The sequence below is a fragment of the Epinephelus moara genome, chromosome 8 (genome assembly GCF_006386435.1).
Source record: "Epinephelus moara isolate mb chromosome 8, YSFRI_EMoa_1.0, whole genome shotgun sequence".
In the NCBI taxonomy this organism is placed as follows: domain Eukaryota; kingdom Metazoa; phylum Chordata; class Actinopteri; order Perciformes; family Serranidae; genus Epinephelus; species Epinephelus moara.
The window spans coordinates 38,156,890-38,177,202 of record NC_065513.1 but is presented as its reverse complement, the minus strand read 5'-3'; the positions used below and the strand labels follow the sequence as shown (position 1 = coordinate 38,177,202).

The window sequence follows — 20,313 nt, the reverse complement described above, 5'->3', positions numbered from 1 at the left end:
TAGCTGCAGCCTTTGTTAACACCCAAGACCTTTTGGCCTGATGTAAGGTGACCCCCCCTCCATAGGAAAGGGGCGACTCTGTTCCTTTGTGAATCAGCCCCTTTGTTGAAGAATCAATAATCCTGTAAGATCTCAGTACCAGACGTCAGGGAGCACAGCTGCTTTACATGAAGTCATGTGACCAAAGTCTTTGCATGTCAAAGAGAAGTCTTTTTAGTTCTCTCCGATAAAGCTGGTGTAGAAATTATTTGGTGATCAGTTCAATGGATCTTTAACAGCTGAAGAATTTATGCAGTGACACTTATCTTTAAATTAGTCAATAAGAGGTTTGAGATACAAGATTTATCTAAGAAAACAAAATCAATTTTGATGACTGATTACTTAAGTTTACAAATGGGTTACCACATTCATACAAAAGTTTATTACTCTTTCAATTTGTTTTGAATTTAATCTGATTTAAAAATCATTTTTGGGCATTTATTTTTATGATAAAATTAGAAATAAAATAGTTTCACTTTGTGTTGCTTTATCCACTTAGAAAATAAATGTACGTCTTCTCTTAAGTAACCCACTGGATTTTCTGAAAAATGTCCTGATACAGAGCTGAACACAAGAATGTCTTTGAGATAAAACCTCAAAAATACTTCAACAATCTTAAAAGAGTCCAAACACCAATCTAGTGTTTCACAACTTTAATTGATCACAGTAAAGGTAGAAAAAAAAATCATTTACAATGAACGAAGCAAGTGTTAAGGTTATCACTTACCAAGTAGCATACACATATTTACAAAGAATAAAACACTAGACTAAAATCTGTTTCAGACAAAATAAAGTGGCATAAAACCAGCCAAAAACAAAATGGCGCCATTTCCCTAAAAACAAAGTGTTTCTCCTTAAAACATCTCAGAATCTCCTGTCGATGTCGTCGCTCGGACTGAAGCCTCGTCCGCCGCCTTCAGCCAAACTATTGCAATAATAAAAAAACACTATAGAGCTACAAGTGGAGCTGTGCAAACGTTAGACGAGAGGATAACTGGCCGCCGTCGCAATTCCACAGTGGTTCTTCCTGTCTTTGGCCATGTAGATGTAGCCCTTGTCTCCCCACTTTTCACTCCAGCTGCAAGAAGACAGACAAAAGGTCAGAAAATGGGTTCAATAGATTTGATTTCATCTGTGTAACAAGAGGGGAGCAAATTAGATCTGAGGCTACATACACACTAATATATCTTTTTAAAAATCATAACTTCTGCTACATTTACACCTAGCATACTCCATCGCCATTTTCGATCCCTAAAACGGAGACTTCCAAAAACACTGCTGACCTAGTCCGAGTTTCAAAACACAGCACGGAAACTGACACTTTAAGATTATTTTTTGGGGGAGAGGGAGGGGTTGACATGCAGCGAAGTTCTGCACATCGGAATTGAATCTGTGGCCGGTACAGCAAGGGCGTAACCTTTGTATATGGGGTACCTGCTCCACCAGGTGAGCTACTCAATGCCCCAAGAAACTTCGCTTCTTAATTGGGTCTCATCAGTCAGGACATATTCTTCCCTGATTCCTGATTCCTCTATCATGTGACCACTTTGCGGAAGAAAATATAATATCAGCCTGTATGGCTCTAATATGTTGCAATATTTGCTCCCAATTTGTTTTCCACCACCCAGACGGCCCTTTTACTCGTGTTTCAGTTCCACCTCGTCGATCTGAGCAAAGAAATCTCTGGTCTTCCTTTTCGCAATTGCTGTTCTTCCTCCTTAGTATATTCTGCAACTAAGAAACCAACTGCAGACAATCTGCTTCCTGTTTACACCGGCACTCGCGTGCCCAGTGTACATGAATGGTCATGCAATTTTAGGCCTGTTAATATGGACGGCGATCATCTCTGAAACGGTGCTGAAACTTGTGGATGGGGATCATGTGGACATAGTTAAAGTATCTGCAGTTTTGAAGACTTTAAATTAAATCCTAACCAGCTACCCTCAGAAATACGCCCCATTTACATTACATTTGTTGGATTACTTCCTCTATAACAATATTTATCTGTCATTTTCTTGTTGAATTTATTCTAGATTTCATCTCAAGCTGTAAGACTATTTCGTCGAAGTTACTGCTGACTAAAGTAAAAAAAATTGTACTATTTCCACCACTAAATACATAAGAAAAGGCCTTTAAATATACAAGAGCTTGTCAATAATCGCAAACCAACTAAGTAGGATGTTCAAATCACATTTAGTTACAGCTTGCAGATATGACTTTTATGAAGTGGAGTTAAGATATTTAAAAACACAACACCTTTATGACTTTATGGTCTATTAAAAAACACGTAAAAAACAAAACAAAACTTGACAATCTGAATATACGCACAGTGTACTGGTTCTTTTCTAGCCGAGTACCTACTCCCTGTATTACTTCCTTCTCAGGTGAAAATAAAAAAAACCATGCAGACAGTAATATCCTGCACACAGTTTTTTACTGACCTGTTCTTCACGATCCAGAATTTCTTGCCGTCCACATCCTCTCCCTGGAAGCCATAACCAACGACCAGCACGCCATGGTCCAGCTCCTCGCTGCTGCATTCCTTCTCATAGTAGATTCCTGAAATACAAAATCCCCCAAAAAGCCCAGTCAGGTACATATGAACTCTTAAAAACAAGAGGCAGATACTGGGAGGAAAAAGGTGTCTTTAACTGACCTGATTGGTAAAACTGGAAAGACTCATGGCCGGCGTCGATGGCAACTGAAACGGGTCCCACAGCGGCCACAGCCTTCATCAGAGCGCGCTCCCTACCACTGGGGATGTCGACGAAACCAGTGTCGTTGACAGAGTTGTATGTGGGGTCGTAGTGGCACGGCTGGTCGTCCTGTGGGAAGACAAGAAGAAGAGGAGGGTGAGAGGGACGTTATGGCGCCAACACAGACCTCCTGAATTCTAAATATTCGAATCATCATCTCCTGTTTTAGATCCCACCCTGCTCCAACACAGCTGATTCAAATAATCAACACGTTATGAACCCCTGAAGCTGCTTGATAACGAGCTACTCATTTGAACGAGGTTTGGGAAATGCTGATTGAGGCCTTTTGAACACGTCTAATACCATTTACAAGGATAACAGGATAAATTTTATGGTTAGGGGTAAAAAAAAAAGTACAGGCACGTACCGTTCCCAGGTAGGGATAAGAGTCCTCAGAGTCCAGGCCCTGGTTGTCCTTGACGTACTGGAAGGCCTGGTCCATCAGACCACCGTTGCAGCCCTCGTTGCCCTCAGGTCTGGAGCAGTCCACCAGGTTCTGCTCGCTCAGCGACACCAGTTTGCCGGTCTTCCTGAAGTGCTGACCCTCCAGAGCTCCGGTGGTGCTGAAGGCCCAGCAGGAGCCACACTGACCCTGAGAGGAGAAGGGAGGGTGGAGGGTTGAGTTTAGACTGGATGATGATGACAAAAAAAAAAAAGTTTCCTTAACTTTAGGATCATTAATTCAAAATATCACTTCACCTTTGTTCAGTCACTTTAAATGATTACTGCAAATGTATCTATGCACTTAAATATCACCTTTACAAGTTTTTTAAATCACTGTTTTATTATTTACAGTTCTTTATGTTTCCTTTCTGATGTCGGCCATTTTGTTGCCGTTATTCTCCTCTGCATGACCCCGAGCCATCGACAATGTGGAGTTGAAGCAGCCAAGATTAATTGAGTCTGAAAATTAAAATCGGCAGTTCCCTTTCTGGCCTGTCAAATGCTGATATTTTAAAATGTAGACAAAGACAGAAACAAAGAAGTTTTAAGCCCCATGTATTTTGGCTGTTTCCGAATTCAGAATTAAAACTTAAAAAGTCAGTATTAATTTTCTTTTTTAAAACCATTACTTTTTGGTCAGACTTACTGGTTTTACCATTTGCACAGTGGTACTTTGTCATGTAAATGTTTGTCTATTTAACTGCTGTCTTTTCATTCTTATATTTTACTCCTTATCTTTACAAATCCCTTATCTATGTTTTATTTCTTTGTGTGTCTAAATGTTTTCTGTCCTTTAAAATCATGTTGTTCTTATGTCACTCTGAATCTTGTTATTGCACTTTATCTCTCCAGCTCCGGAAAGTACTTTGCTTCCATAAATAAAATCATACTGGAAGTTGCACTGCTGCACTTTGCCCCAACGTATATGACAGTGTTGCTCCACCATGGCACAGATTACAGTGAGCTTGCTGGACTGGTTTCAGCTTACAGGGTGTTAATGTATGCCAGGGAGGTCAGAGAGAACACACTGTACGCTCAGGGAGGAGGTGAAGGAGGAGGAGACTGTGTGAAGCACGCAGATAACAAAAACAACCAAGAGGCCATCTTATCTGTCTGCTCAAGCAAAACATTTACTTCAGTGGATGGCGTGTCCTCTCTATTTTATTTAAAGAAGAGAATCTGTTACAAAGCAACTGTTGGAAGTTGGACATGACATAACTATGTTTACCAAATGTCTCCAACAGCTGATATTAGGCCACGCCTTTGTATCGCCTGTTATGCTGACAGAGCTTTTAAATAAGATCTTGTGGTGATATGCTCAGTGTTTACAGCAACTGACCAGGTTTGTGTTTTACATTTATCCGTGTCCACTTTTGTGACGATTAAGACTTTTAAACTATGTCATTTCAGTGTAGTGGGTTGTTTGTGTGCTTTACATGGTTTCTGTTTAACATGCTAGTTGTTTACAAGTTGCCCTTAAATGTGTCCTTAACATGAAAAGAGAGATGGATGTTCCTCATGAACAGTTTTTTGTGCAGGATACAACTTACAAGACTTAACTGGAGTTGTTTTTAAGTAATAAAAGGTCCAACATGTCATGAAAAATCAGCTGTTTCTACGTCACCCTACACTGTGACTGCAAAATCCTCTCCATATGTTACCGAACGACTCCCACCAAGACTCAAAAACAAATTCAGCCACACCTTTACAAGTCAGCAGGTGTAGTTGTCAGAGAGCCCTGAGGCTAAACAAGACATAAAACCATAAATACCTGGTCCTTGACGGGAGTGACGTAGCCATTGTCCCTCCAGTCAACAGATTTTGGGGCCTCCAGGAAGTTGGGCTCCAAGAACAGGGACCCCCTGAATTTCCCCTCTGTTTTGCGCTTGTAGCCGTTCATGAGCTGCCTGAACTCCTCGTGAGTCTGTGGAAAGATAAAGTTAAGTTAGTAAAGCAGACAATGTGAATTAGACTGTTTGGAAAATAGTTTCACCCACAGCAAACCTGAAGACAAAAGGCAACAAGCAGCTGTGATTTATGATTGTAAAAAGTACGTGTGTGTTTTTAGCTGCAGATTTGAATGGATTTTTAGCTTAAACTTTTGCAGTTACTTTGTGTTTTTTATCCTGTGTTGTTCTCCAATTCTATGCACAACACTGTTGCATACTTCTTCTAGCTGGTTCGCCCCTTCTCCTTTAATTTTTTTTCTTGGTATGGCCGTGCAACAGATTCCTACTGTTTTGCTGGATTAGTGTGTGTTTGAACAAGTGTTTTAATATTTGCAATGTTTTATTTTTACAGTAAGATAATACATTTGCAGAGAGCGGACAGTGTTCTCAGCAGCTGATGTGTGACTGGACCATTTTATCTTTTAACTGAGGGTTCATTATTCTTAGTTATCAAATCAGTGTCCCTTGTCTTTATTTGTTCTCTAGCCCTTTATAATAACCTGAATATGTCCTTCCCAGTGAGATATGCTTCTGTGAGTCAAAACTGTGCTCTCACCATGTCTCCAAAGTGGTTCATGCCCAGGCGGTAAGAGTGTGTGCCCATGGAGTGCTCCAGGTTGTGCAGCTCGATTTTCTTCAGGTTCTTCTCCCACACCATCCTCCTCCAGCCCTCCTCCTTCTGCAAAAAGACAATCCCCATTCAGACCTTTCTTTCATGGTAATTGGCAGACTGGAGTGTCTTGCTGGGAGAAAAACAATGCATTACCTCATGGTATTTTCTACTGTGCCAGCTCTTCCACAGCTCCCAGTGGTCATCAAGCTGTGGGTCCAGGCTCGGGGCTGAAAGGGCTGCACTAAGGCACAGGGCCACGACGGCTAGAGGCAGCATTGTTGCTTCCTACTGGAAAACAAACAAGTCAGGACTCAGTTTCCAAAGAAGCAGGTTAATCATTGATGGAGGCCCAGAGCAGTGGCCTACAAATAGAGTACATTACAACAGACTTAACTGCTTAGGAAGAGAATTGAGTCATGCAGGTTTTCCACCGAAATCCATTTCTAACATTCAGATACTTGTCATGCAATCAGCAGCCTGTAGTACAGCTTGTTCTTTCCCATGATTCATACAGAAATGGGAGCCGCATTGAAGCTGCAATACACATTCCCGACAGTACAGTCATTTCCCGGCTGCTCGGCTCAAAACATCGGTAGTAATTAGGCCATATAAACAATAAAACCCCAGCCTGTCCCGATGACTATCTAATGTTGGCTATTTGCAGGAATAACTAGTTGTTTTTTGGCTGTTTTCCTGCAAGTTGAGGAGCGGAAACTTCGCCAGATCCCAACAATAACCCGAGCCTGTTTTTGTTTTGTGAGGGAGTCACGGGATCTGCGGCGGCGGCGGAGAGCCAAGGCACCGGCCTGGACATCGAAACTACTACCAGGAAAACGAAAAGAAAACCAAAACTTTACCGGGTGGCTGCCGGATAGCGGTCATTTTAAACGAATCTGGTGGATGTTAATTTAAGCCGTATGGAATCAACTAGTAATGGCTGCTGTTGGCTACAAGGGAGGTAGACGAGGACAAAGGCAGCCGAATCACACAAGATGGCAAATGCTGGCGGATTACAGCAAAAATATAGGAATTTTTCACTCGGAGAATAAATTTTAACACGATATAAGCTTAAATATATCATTTTTAAACGGACACTGGGGTGTTGTGTATTCCAGGCTTAAACGACGAAAAAAATCCTGGAGAAACACGAATATTCGTCAATATATTTGCTTATACGACACATTTAAACACCAGGTTTTAAAATTTTAACATCAGAAAACAAATAAAACGAATAAAAGTTAAACTTACTGTGTATTCTACGCTGTCGTAGACGACGAAGAAAAATAAAATAGCGCTCCGTTAGCAGTACACAAAGTTTATAAAGGCCTAACTGGCAGCTGAACGACGTCCCACCGAGCTCTCTGATTGGTCCGCTGCTTGTTTATGCTGCGAACGCCCCGCCCCGTCCTGTGACGTCGCCGCTGGATGCACGTGATTCCTTCCTGTTGGGAAGAGGGACTGAGTGTTTTCCTGGTTGTCCTGCAGGATTGTTGCAGCTCGAAACTGCTCAAAAAAAGCAGATTTACCAACTCAAGGTTGCTTGTTTGAACTTGTTTAATGTTAAGGATCATCTCATTGATATTCACAGTGACTTAAAATGTTAATTATTAAAGAAATAGGGCAAGTGACGACCATTTTAGTAGCCAAATCAACCTTCAGATTAAGGCATAAATACTTCTAAATCCCTATGAAACTGTCACTTGATAATAGGTGTAATCATTTGTTGATACTGGAAATGGGAATATGACAACAGAAGAAGTGAAACGTGATTGCAGCAGCTAACATCCGACACAAAACTAAGCCAAGGGCAGGATTTCACCCCCCTCACTTACCAAGTCATTGTGCTCACATGCATTTAGGTAATCAGGATAGTGTCGGCTTTCTGCAGTTGCTTGGCGTCAGAGTCATCCGAGGAGGCGACTTAAGAAGCCAGATTTTCCCAGTTAAGAGTTCTCCTGAAGAGACGAAATTTCTTGGCCATGCAGATGCGTGACAAGGGCTTCTCACTATCTTGTCACATGTATGCATGACAAAGACTTCAGACAATGAAAGACAGGAAAGACCATTAAATGTACTGTACGTCCTATAGAAGTCTAAAAACAACATTTGATTATGATATTAATATGTGGATTTCCAGTAGCCAGTAACATGTTGCAGGCTCTCAAAACCTGGTGTCTTCTCTTCATGATTACCAAACACGGACTGTAAGGTTACACAACAAATAATTATTTAAGATACGCAGGTCAACATGTAGGTCATCATCATTCAGTTTATGGGCTCCTTGGTGGCTGCAGGAGCTGATAACCAGACAAGCCTCCTGGGCACACGACGACAAGGGGTTGGAGGAGGCCCCTATGAGCCGGAGTCCAACCTGATATTTACTGTATTTTGGTTCATCTTTTTCCTACACAATACACCTGCAAACATAGGCTTAAATAAGTGGTAGAAAGGACTAACTTAGCCTGTCTTTAACTTCAAATCCAACGTGAACAAAATACTTACGTTTCAACCACCAGCAGCACTTTGAAGTTAAGGTTACGCACAAAGACACAGCTGCACATGATGTCATACTTCACCCATGTTATGCCTCAGACGAAGCCGTGATTTTGAAAAAGCCTGTCGGTGAAATTAAAACGATCCTTCTCTAGTTTACAATACAACAAATGATATATGATTATCAGTCATGGCCAGCCATTACAGCAGTGGGAATAAATGGGTAGACACGACAGCAGGACTTCCAGGAACTTCCTGGCACAAAGTCTGAGTTAATCAGCGTCAGTGCTCATGTGACTGATAAGACTGTGAAACTCTGAACAGGCAGAGTTGTTTATGCTTTTACAATGAACCTTTTTGGTTTTGAACACCTCTTGTTTGTGTTACAGTGACATCAGTGGTTGGAAGATTTCTGAAAGGCTACAAAACATATCATCAACAATTCAGATATATTAGCGTCAAAGGAAAATAGGCCTACAGGGAATTTATTTACATTTTTAAATTTTGGCTTAAGAGTAGTTGCAAACATTTTGGTCTAGTTGAGGGTTAGATGAGAAGATCGAAACCACCCTCATGATTTTACGGTAAATATCAAGTTGGATCCAGCCGCTAGTTAGCTTAGCTTTGTATAAAGTCTAAAAAACAGCTAACCTGGCACACAACTGTCCGCAAAACTTGTCATTTTCAATCTATGGATTTTCTAAATAAATAAACAAACAAGATAAAACACGTTACTGAGGTTTAGAGGTACTGATAGCCAGTTTTTGCTAGTTTTGAACAGAGCCAGGCTAGCTGTTTCCCCGTCTTGATGCTAAGCTAAGCTAACTTGCTGTTGGCGGTAACTTCATATGTCAAACTATTCTCTTTTCCTTTCCTTTTTGTTATCCAGCAGGACAAAGTACATAAAAATACCATTTACACATGAATGCATCAGCGATAATAATGTGATAATATGAAATATATTCTGCATAATGAGTATCTGACACTTTGCTAATTAAACATTCACACTTTTATGTACTTGTACTTGTATTGTAGCAACGGATATGAGCACCTCCAACCCTGCTGAAAACATTTTTCTCAACAGGGAAGTCCAACATTTTAGGTGACTCCATGAGATGTAACCGTAACTGACCAGCCTTGCACGCTCATACAGGAAGTGCTCAGTCACCCATTGTCATGTGTTGCTCTGCTTGAGCAACACGGTCCAGTCACACATCAGCTGCTGAGAACGGCGTCTACTTTCTGCTAATGCAAGGACATCATATATTTTTAGGCTCTGTAAAGTATGATGGTAAGGAAAATGTGGAACATCATGCACCCTGTGTGTGTGACAACATGAAGACATGATGCGTTACATGGACAAATGTAGATGAATCATACCGCATTATATCAGTGGCGGAGGAACTATAGCTGCTATATTAATGCTTTGAATGTTGCATACAGAACCTTTAATACAGGGTCTCTATCTAAATGTCTTTGTTGACATGTCTGTGCAGCCACATGGTTTCCTGTTGTGAACTATCTGCTGAATATTCAGTTTATCTTCTCTCTAACAGGCCCATGATGAACTCTGTGAACCGCTAACGAATAATTACTACATTCCTCAGATTGGGACGCTGCGGCTATCAGCTGTGGGCCTGGTCTTCACATCCAGACACAAAGGTTGACAGACGTCAACGCTGATGAACACGTCTACAGACTGCCGGGGTCACTGTCACTCTTACATGTTGTTTTCACATAACAGCCTCAACTGAGCAGTTAGTTAACGCCATTGATCCATTGAGTTTTAGGTAACACAACAATGCCAAAGGTTGAGTATTCACAGTGAGGAAGTGAACTGTGTGTGAGCTGTGTGTTATGAGCAGAAGCCTGGTTGTGCTGCAGTAAATGTCCTCTCAGTAACACTGACGAGAATGAAACTCAACCTGTTCAGACAATGAACTGAGAATTGTTTGCATCACGTCCTGATGTGACACAAGTTCCATCACAGGTACAAATGGATTTATGGCGTGTACTTTTTGGCTACATTTACTACATCCTCTTTTACATTCAAGTTATTCATTTGCAAATACTTAACACCTGTTCACCACAAATATGAATTATTTCATATTTCATATGTTTTTTTTTTTTTTGGCTATTTGCTCTTACATCTTACATTTCCTTTGTTTACTTCTTTTACACTGATTTAATGAGCACTGAAACTTCAAACTTCATCTCCACATTTCTTATTGAGCTCGTGCTCACATTGGAAATGTTCAAAAAATGTATTTCCTTATTAACTGTTGTACAGCAAAGCTCGAAATTGAATGCACTGTCTTCAAAACGTGATAAAACCATAACTTGAAACAGTTCAAACTTTTTTTCTGAGATGAATTTTCAAAGATTTGTGAAAAGCAGTCTTGTTTTCAGAAGTTAAAGTGAGGTTATTGCCTTAATCTTAAAACACATTTAAGACTTTATTCAACAGCTAGAAACCACATTACAAAGTGTTAAACATGGGATTAACCACAGATCATTTTGCAGGTGTTTAACTGGAGTTTTGCTGTATATTTAAAAAGGTGCTTGAAAGCAAAAATTTTCACTGTATCTACATTTTACAACCTGTTTTGCGCAGAAGTGTGACAAAGGTTCATGTGATTTTTAAACGTCACGCCCTCTGCTTCATTTATCTCTCTCTGTACAAATATGTTTGAATGACAGTCAACAGGCAAGTTGAGACAAAACCTGAGTCATGTGAGTGTGTGTGGGTGGAGGGTCGACGTTCCTGCTGCTCCACAATGAACCCAGAGACGTGTGAATAACGCAGCCTGGAATCTGGTGGAGGACAAATACAGCAAAACACCCTGAAGATTACAGTCTGTCCCCGCAGGCCTGATTCATTAATGATTTAAATTCATGTGCTTTTTAAACTAAAACTGGACGAGAAATAATTAAATTGCTTCTGATCTTTTTTTTGTTAGTAAGAAAGGTGCTTTACATTCATTTAGTTATGAGTTGTTTGGAGAATTAGGGCGACACTGCACAACAGGTGTTTTTGATTTGTTCTCACACACACACACACACACACACACACACACACACACCCTACTTCACTGTAAACTTAATAATTTTGGTAATTTCTCAGAATTTCTCAAAAATACAAATAAAAGCAAAAAATAATTAAAATCAAGGACTTTGGTCAATAATGGAGCCCCAGAGTTTCTGAATTAATACAAAAAATAAATAAATAAAAGAATAAAAATTAGTAAGCTGTATAAAATAATAAATAAAATAAATAAATAATACACAGATTAACTTGTTACACCCGATAAATAATGTTAAGTATCAGTACCTAATTGCTTCATGTAATAAAGTTTTAAAGCATTAACAAATCAAGATGAGTTGCACCACTGTAGTTCACATTGATATCAGTGAATCGCCTCCAACTATAGTGATGTCTAAAGTATGTTTTTAAAAAGACAAACTACAAAATCTCATCATTACAGCAAAAAACAAGATGTTGTTACTCGTCCCTCCCCTTCCTCAAATCTCTGTCTGCCTCTAATAAAGAGAATAAAGGTTTAGGAAGTGACGTTTTAAAAAAAAAAAAAAGAAATCTGCTAAAATTGTATGCTTCTGCAAACCTCATTCTCATTGACATACCTAAAGTGACATAGTGTATGATCTGACTTTGTCATAGAGAGTTGGGGGGATGAAGGATGGTGTGACACCTCGGCAAGACGCCTGCCGAGCTGCACTGACCACTGTTTGAGACCAAGAAACAACAGAACTTTTTGTTTTGTAGCGACCCATCAGTGTTTTCCTGGTGATTTTTTCTTTACAGAGACATTGCAGCATTTCCAGCAGGGATTGTTCCCCAAACCTGGCATTTTAGTGAAAATATGATCTTTTCCTGACCATAGCCAAGTGGTTTTTGTGCCTTAACCCAACCACACATTAGCCACAGTGTTTTAAAGGTAAAGTTTCAGTGTATTCGCCACATAATAACATGCAAATGCAACAAATCCCAGGTTTGCAGAAACGTACAATGGCAACACTTACTCTGAAGATTTGCTTGTTGTTCCTGACACCTGTTTTGATCATTCTTCTATCGGTCTGTAATGGAAGAACGTCAACCTTTCCCTGTTCTGTGCTGTTAAGCAACATTTTTAACTTTCGACTTGCAGACGTTCAGTTCAGTTCCTTGTTTTAGTTGTATAACTCAGATTATTCAGTAATTCTAAAGAACAGAAAAAAGCAAATATAGAGGAAAGCATAAAACAAACACTTGTGCTGTAGAAATATGTTTTTCTTGGGACCTCTTAAGTTGGCAGCCACTGCTGTAAAGTCAGCATCTGTTTGTGTTACCTTTTCTCGGTCTTAACTTGTTTATATGGATGCCTTAAATTGATAAAGTAAGGATTATCTGCTTCTACACAACCGTAGGAATCTGTCTCTAACTGTATGTCTTTAATGAGGACAGAGACGACGACATTAGGTAAAGAATTTATTATAAAATGTATTACACTATAAAGTGTCAGAAGTATTAAGAACATGGCATTCCAAGACATGCTAAAAGAATGTAACATAAATAGCGACAAAAAGACAATGTGTGCAATGTAGCGATTAGACCGGAGCCTCCGAGGGGGAAATATCGAGTTCGTCTTTCCGCTTCGAACAGAATCGTACAGAAATATGTTTTTTTTTTCTTTTCAGGACACTTTTTGAAATCCACTTGTTTCTGTCAAAGCCATCTGGAGAAAAAAAAGACACCAAACGGAGACAGAGTTGATAATAATAATAATAATTATAGTGACTCCCAGCTTTTACAAAAACATAATATTCACTTCCCTTTCTGAAACATCACTTCTCAGCTTGTATACTGTACAAGGCAATAATAAGAGGAATGAACGAGTGTGTTTGAGGCACACGACATTGGCAACAAAAGCTTCAATAAAACAAAGAAAAATAAAATCATGTTTCCAACCAGTTTGGGACGTTTCATTTCATTTCATCATGTTTTGAGTTTTATCACCATATCTTTGTTTTTCTGTTCTTAGGAGAGATGTGTAGTACATTCATTTTGCCTTGTTGAAATTGAAATCGACATATTTGGGCCTAACAAATGAAAAGACGTGAGGATGAAGTCGAGGAAACAGGCCTCCAGTATTTACATCACAGCTGGAAGTTTTGCTGAGAGGATTGGCAAGTTCAGGCCGAGACAAAAATAGTGAAGCAAGTATGTGAAACAGTCCTCAAAGGTTTATCTCTGTGAACAGATGTTAACACTGGGGAAGTAAAGCGCACAGGAAATACTGCACTCTGGCACATTAGCTCATCTTTAATTAAACTGAGACACCACGTCCTGGAAAAGATCCACAAAGTCTTAACTTTAAAGAGCATTTTCTCTGGTCACAAATATTATAAAACACCAGCTCACACAAAAGGACATGTCCGGCCCTTTCTCAGCTAACACTACGAACGTCATGCCATCTTTTCCTTTGCTTCTGCTGACAGAGCCGGGCTGCGGCTTCATGATATAAAAAGACAAAGTGAAAGAAGATGTGAAGCCACGCATGGCCGACCAACACTGACAGCGATACCGAGAGAAGCTCAAATTTAGCTCCAGAGAAGCGGCGTCGATGCCGCTGTGTACAAATCTGACACTGTGGACGGTAACGTGACTGTCGACGTCACTAATGCAGAAAACCTGTTGAAGAAGCGTTAAAAAGCTGCAGTGTCAGGTGTGTTTACTGGATATATTAAATTACATCTTAGCTCAGTAGAAAATCTTAAAAATGACGTCATTTTTTAATCATTTTGGTGGCACTTTCTTTTCAAAGTAAGGGAAGCTGAGCAGCATCAGTGCACGGCCCCACCCTGTCTGCCAGGAGGATTTTAAACATCTTTTAGTTTTCGTGACCCTTATACAATTTTGGTGCTGGAAGGATCAACATCCTTCAATAAGACACTGAACTTTGGGAAAAAACGTTTCTGTTTCTGTTAAAATGGCTCAAGATCCCTTTGGGTGAATTGAAAATGAGTAAATAGATTTTTAAGTGAAAACATTTAGTTACACTTTATTTTACAGGTCTCATAGTTCGCTCAAAATTCCAAGAAAAGAACTGATATTAACTGTAAACTCTTGAAAACTCCTGGAAAGGACAGTCTCTTTATTTGGTGACAATTAAAGGAAAAACAAACTTTAATTCATGTCTGGCGCTGCATTTTCTGATTTCCTGTTAGTATAAAAATGGCAATGTGCATTGATTTCTTGTGGACCAGCTGCAAAGCACAGTATACTGTACAAAGATTAGTATTATAGCTGCACAATTAGTCGAATAATCAGTCCACTGAAAATTATTTTGATAGTTGATCGCCCACCAGTGCACATCAAGAACGTGGATGTATAAAGAGTACTGGATACAGTGTGGGAGGCGTGGCCCCTTTCGTTTCTATGAGAGTTACTCAGTGGCGCCAGGCCCTCAGGAACGCCACCCAGCCTTGCTCCCAATTTTTCCCCAGTGGCCACTCGCGGTATTGCAGCAAAAAAAAAATCCACTGCCGCCCAAAAAGCATTTTCCCCATAGGCCACCATTATAAAAGAGACATCTGTTAAACTGTTGACAGGACACCTCACACTGCAAACAAGGTCAATTATGACTCTGTCTATGATGAAAATTTATTCCATGGGGCGTTAGTAGCGTAGTGGATAGTGCCAGCACCCCATGTATAGAGGCTCGACTCCGGCTTGCGACCCCCTTGCTGCATGTCATCCCCCCACTCTCTCTGTCTCCCCATTTCACTCTCTGTCCTGTACATTAAAAGGCAAAAAGCCCAAAAAATTATCTTAAAAAAAAGAAAGAAAATTAATCCATAAAGGTTTTAAATTTGTAACACTTACCTCGAGCCAAGAAAAAACGAAAATCTTTGGCGTCATCACAATGTGAAGTGTATGAGCAAAAGGGGAATTCACAGGTAGGGCCAGCGGGAGAAACACTAGTGTGCATATTCAGTGGGCCGCATATCACGGAAGTAAACCTAGAAGCTAGAAATTTTTTTGGCGTACGTGCCAGGCAAGTGACTCTATTGAACTGAACAGGCGCCATCTTGGTATTCAGTATCCCGTCATTATCATACATCTATGGGTGGCGCATGAAGCCAAAAAAGGTTCAACTGCCGTGAAAAATAACTAAGCTGATCAGTACTGCGTGGCCCACAGAGCACGCACACTAGAGACTTCTGCCATCCTAGCCGGCTTCTGGTTTAGCGCTCTGCCAAGTGGAATTAGAAAAAACAAATTTGAGACTTTCCAAATGTTATCGGACCAAATTCTGACGGTAAAACCAGTAATTTCGTTGGGTTTGTGACACCCACTGGTTCACAGACGTCTCTTTTGCTGTGCAAGACTATGGGAAAAAATATTTTTGGGCCCAACTGCACCACATGACGGACGTAATTCCACTATTTGACCACTATGAAAATTGATTTCAAAGCCTTGTGCACTTTCTCATCCTGGTCAAGATGGCTAGCATTAGCATTAGAGGAAACATTGACGAGCTACAGCAATACATATTTGAGCCTCAGTCAGAGCTAGACTCAGATGAGTCTACTGTACACCAACATCTGCGACCAGCAGACGTATCAGAATGGTGAGTGTAGTTAGCATCTTTTATCTATGTTGTTTGTTAGCTTGTAGGCTAACTGGCTGTGACGAAGGCAGCGTTAATGGCTGTGAAACATACAATATCTGCTATGATGTGGTTTTTGGTAGATGGTGAATGGAAGTTTCAGGGTCTGGATGTCCCAAAACTGCACACTCTCCATGTTTGCTGTCAAAACTTTCACTATGCTAATGCTAACTCTGCTCTCTGTACTGACAGGTCTGCTCTCCAGTGGAGGTTTCAGGTGACTTTGCTGGTGTCATGTTGAAGTGTGTTCCCTGGTTGATTTGCGTTTCCCGTATTGACGTGGTTTGGCTTTCGTATTGGTGACGTACCTAATCAAGCTTGACCGGCGTATATTTGAATCTTAGATTTTATGGAGTCCACAGACATCAGTATTTTAGTGAAGGGGGACTTTCAAGTAATTTTCATTTTCACCGCTACTAGCTTCCAAAATGTGAATGTTTGCTGGTTTTCTTTTCCAGCTATCTCTTGTATGGTAATAGGGCTTTGGATGTCCACATAAAAATACTGAATAGTGCAGCTTTAATTACAAACATGACGTACCTCGTAGTGTAACCCAAAGATCCTTTTAGTCACAGTGTAGCTTCATAATTAAGTGAAGTTCTCGTTATCTTTTGATCTCTTTTATGGTCGTTAACATTTTAGCAGGTCTTTAAAGGAAATTTCAACAGCACACAAACAACTGTCTCATTATAGTTCATATCACATCGCTGTTCTTTTCAGGAGCTTCTTAGGAACTTATGAGACCTGTACAATAAAGTGTCACCAAAAATTAATCAACGAAAGATTTCTGTTGTTGGATTAATGAATAAATAATAAGTCAACAAGATCATCTGTATGTATGAACCCACAAATGCACCAATTAAACATAAATTGCATTGTTTCCCACAGAGCATCACATCGACTCCATGCTGACTCCAGTGAGGTGTTTTACCTCCCAAACACTGAACAGAAAACAGCAGAAGTCTGATCTCTGATTTCAGCTTTCTGTTTGTTTTGTAGCCAGTTAAACTATTTGTAACGTGAGCCGAGCTTTCGTTTTTCTTTCTTCGTTAACCTTTTCCTGCCTTTTCCATTTTCAGACTATAGACTTGATTGAAAATAATTTTACTATTAGTGTCAACAAGGCACAGTTCTTCAAATGTTTGGAAAGAACTACTGTTTTTTTTTAAGAATAACAAGACTATTTGTGCTCTTTAGGGAGGTAGAAGGCCACAAAGGCACTCTGAAAAATGCTGTTAATTTATTAAACGCTAAGCTTGAGCGGCCCAAATGTCACATCAGTAAAACAGAAGCATGAAGGGAGATAGTATTACATGTAACTGTGGTGGATGGAGGGAGTAGAGATGGCAGCCTCCTACACTGAAAGAGGTCCAAACATGAGGCGGCCATTTTTAATTGCGTCCATTTCTTCATGTAGAGTTGATAGTTTTTAAAAATTTCTGTCTTTAAGCTGTAAGATGAGTAAGTGTGCAGGCGAGTTGGAGGGATATTAAAAAGCAGCACAAGAAGATTAAGAACAAAATAAAAGCACAGGATTCCTCTTTGGAGCTCAGGACAATCAGCTCTTTCACAACATTCATGGTGGAAGGGAAGGTCAGCTGTACAGGTGTGGAGAGCACAAGCACAACATCTGGTTCATACGCCAACTTAATGGGGTGATTAAGGGACGAGCAGCTGAACGATTGCACTTCATGTTCATTCACACACGAGTCCTGTTTCGGGGGAAATGTCACATCAGACTACGTGATGTTTGGCGAGGACATAGAGCCGACCCCGTTCAGTTCAGCGGGATATGACGGAGCTGATGGAGTTGTACGATGTGCCGCCGTTGCAGGTGGGCGGGTAGCCGTTGGCGGCCCCCACCACTGCTTCCATGTTGACCCTGAAAACAGGAGAAGCTTTGAGTAGGAAGTCGGCGGCATCTCGGCGACCGAGCTCCCTCAGTTTGGCCATCAGAACGCCCACCGTGCTGTCCGCTCGCCCGCTCCATTCTTGCAGCAGCGCTGCTGTCGGGCTGGGCTGCAGCATGGCCTGCTGGGAGTCCGGGGCTGAGTCCAGCTCAGGGGTGCCGTTTGGAGTCCCGTTGCTGTGTTTGGCCACCAAGTCTGTGAGGCCGAGGTTCATGGCCAGCAGGCACCAGTCTTTCCCCAGAGCGTCAGGAGGGTCCAACATGCGGCAGAGCTTCCTGCGAGCCAACAGGGGGACTTCTGATATGTGAATGTCCGTTCCCAGAGTCCCCTGCTGGTAAACTTCAGCGCAGCCGAAAGACAGGATGCTGCTGAAGCTCTCTCGGTAGCCGCCCATGGTGTTAGTGAGCGAGGTCTCCCGCTGGACTTGAGCGCGGAAGAAATCTTTGGGTTGGTAGATCATGATGGGGGCGTGGTGCTCCCGCAGCTGCTGAGGACTCAGGTAGTATTTGGCAGTGAGTAGTCCGGGGAGCGTGGAGGCCAACAGGTTCTCTGTTATACTACAGATGGTATCCAACAGGGTATAACACTTGGCCCGCTCTGAGTCGTGCCCACGCACCTGAATCTCCAACCCCTGGCCGTGGTTGACCAGCAGGATCATGGCCTCCACTGCTCCCTGGCTCACCTTGGCTCCGTTGGTCCACAGGTGGATATCTCCATCGAAATCCTCCCCGCCCTCCTCCTCAGGCTTCTGCTGGTGACTCCAGCGACACAGGTTCACCTGCAGTTTATGAAACAGGCCACAGGGGAAGGGGGTCAGGTGCTCCGCGGGGACAAGTCGTACTCCGCCGTACAGGAGTGACTCCTCCTCCTCTTCTTCTGTCCAGGAGCGGTGGAGGCCGTTGGTCTTGATGAGGGCGGGAACATCCACCATGGAAGGGTTGGTGGTGTCACGGGCGCAGACATCCATGGCGTCCAGGATCTGCAGCAGCTCGTCCACGTCACTCTCAGGAGCCAGAGCCTGCACCTCCTCCAGCCTGTAGCGCCCCCTGTAGTGGTGGATGGCCTTGGGCGTCTCCACCGAGAGCAGCTTGCCGAGGATGTTGCTGCAGAGCCAACGGGGCTCCAGCAGAACGACATCCTGCACCGTCTCACTCTGCATGATGTTGATCTGTGAGAGGATGGAGGAAATGACGGAGGAGGAAAGAAGAAAGATGGTGAAAGAGGAAGGGGAAAGTAAAAAATAAGTCAGAGAAGGTGGAAGAAAGTAATCAGAGGGAACAGGTGTGGGTAGAAAAAGGAGAAACGTGAAAAGAAAATGTGAATAAAAAGTTAAATGTGGTAAAACATACTGACACAAAAGAAAAGCGATCACCCAAAAAAAGACAGTTGCTGCACTGACAGTAAGACAGGACACTCAGTGTGCTTAAAAACAAAATCAAATACATAAAGAAACATTTCAGACTCAGTTCCTCATTTTTCTTCCTGAGCTGAGTCACTCTGGTAAACAAACAGAGAAACAATGTGTTTCTGCTGCGGAGTAATTGTGAGTAATCGTTTACACATGAAAACAAAATGTTGGTTTCATTTATTCATGAACTAACAGCACACCCTGGTGGCCGTCTGGTGAACTGACAGTCAGCTGCCAGAGACGAAATTTGATGTCAAACGTAGCAATATAAACAATAATTATTATAATGATGAGAACAATTTCCCTTAACATGCTCAATGCAAGAAATGCCACAAGTTAATTTATGTTTTGTGCCAGATTGAATGTAATTTGTTAACTAACAAATGGGAAATAGTCCAATAAATCATCATTTCGACCACAGGAACTTTCCCAACGAACTAGAGTACCTTTGAAGAACTCATTGTGTTTCGACTGCAGGAACCAGGTCTAAATTAAGTTCTGGAGACATTTTACCCCACAAAGAGTCTCTGATATAGAGCTGAACTTTTGGGGTGGGGTTTACAGGGATGACCGTCACTGATAGGTCAACACACGCAGCGCTGCTGCTTTAACTCGTGTACCGCTTCATTCATAAAACAAGGACGTATTCTAGAGTCGATTTAGGACCACTATAAGACAAGGGGAGGACATTTTCTCTCCAATAACATTACAGGTAGAGTTAGGGTTTGCTAGGTGTGGGGAAAATAAGCAATTCTTAGATGCATTGCAATGCGGATGTAGACGATTTAGCATAGATTCACAAATGTCAACAGTTGATTATATAAATGTTTGTTAATAATGTGATGTCGCTGGAACAAAGGAGGTGGAACTCGTAGCACCGAGACAGTGTACAGCATGGACACACTAGAGTTAACTTGTCGGTGCTTTTGAAAGTCAAGGCTGAATTTCAAAGAGGCTACATCCCGCCAAAGGATTGTTCCAATCTCCAATCTCTGTATGTACCAAAGAGTCCTTCCTTCAGAGAATTTCAA

At 41.4% G+C, this 20,313-nt stretch overlaps 2 protein-coding genes across 3 annotated transcripts in view; both read right to left on the bottom strand.

Moving 5' to 3' along the window:
• Positions 1-677: 677 nt before the first annotated feature.
• On the bottom strand, positions 678-7,208 carry ctsla (cathepsin La). The gene is made up of 8 exons (XM_050051877.1): positions 7,050-7,208; positions 5,955-6,089; positions 5,745-5,867; positions 5,011-5,163; positions 3,163-3,387; positions 2,696-2,864; positions 2,481-2,598; positions 678-1,117 (listed from the first exon to the last, which is right to left on the bottom strand). Exons 2-8 carry the CDS (start codon positions 6,075-6,077, stop codon positions 1,018-1,020), a joined length of 1,011 nt encoding a protein of 336 aa, XP_049907834.1. The 5' UTR covers positions 6,078-6,089; positions 7,050-7,208; the 3' UTR covers positions 678-1,017.
• Positions 7,209-12,767: 5,559 nt separating this feature from the next.
• dapk1 (death-associated protein kinase 1) overlaps positions 12,768-20,313 on the bottom strand; it is a 119,101-nt gene continuing 111,555 nt past the window's right edge. For both annotated transcript variants that reach the window (XM_050051809.1, XM_050051810.1), the window contains exon 26: positions 12,768-19,042. In XM_050051809.1, coding sequence (XP_049907766.1) covers positions 17,747-19,042 — 1,296 coding nt within the window. In that variant the 3' untranslated portion in view covers positions 12,768-17,746. The remainder of the gene's footprint in view (positions 19,043-20,313) is intronic.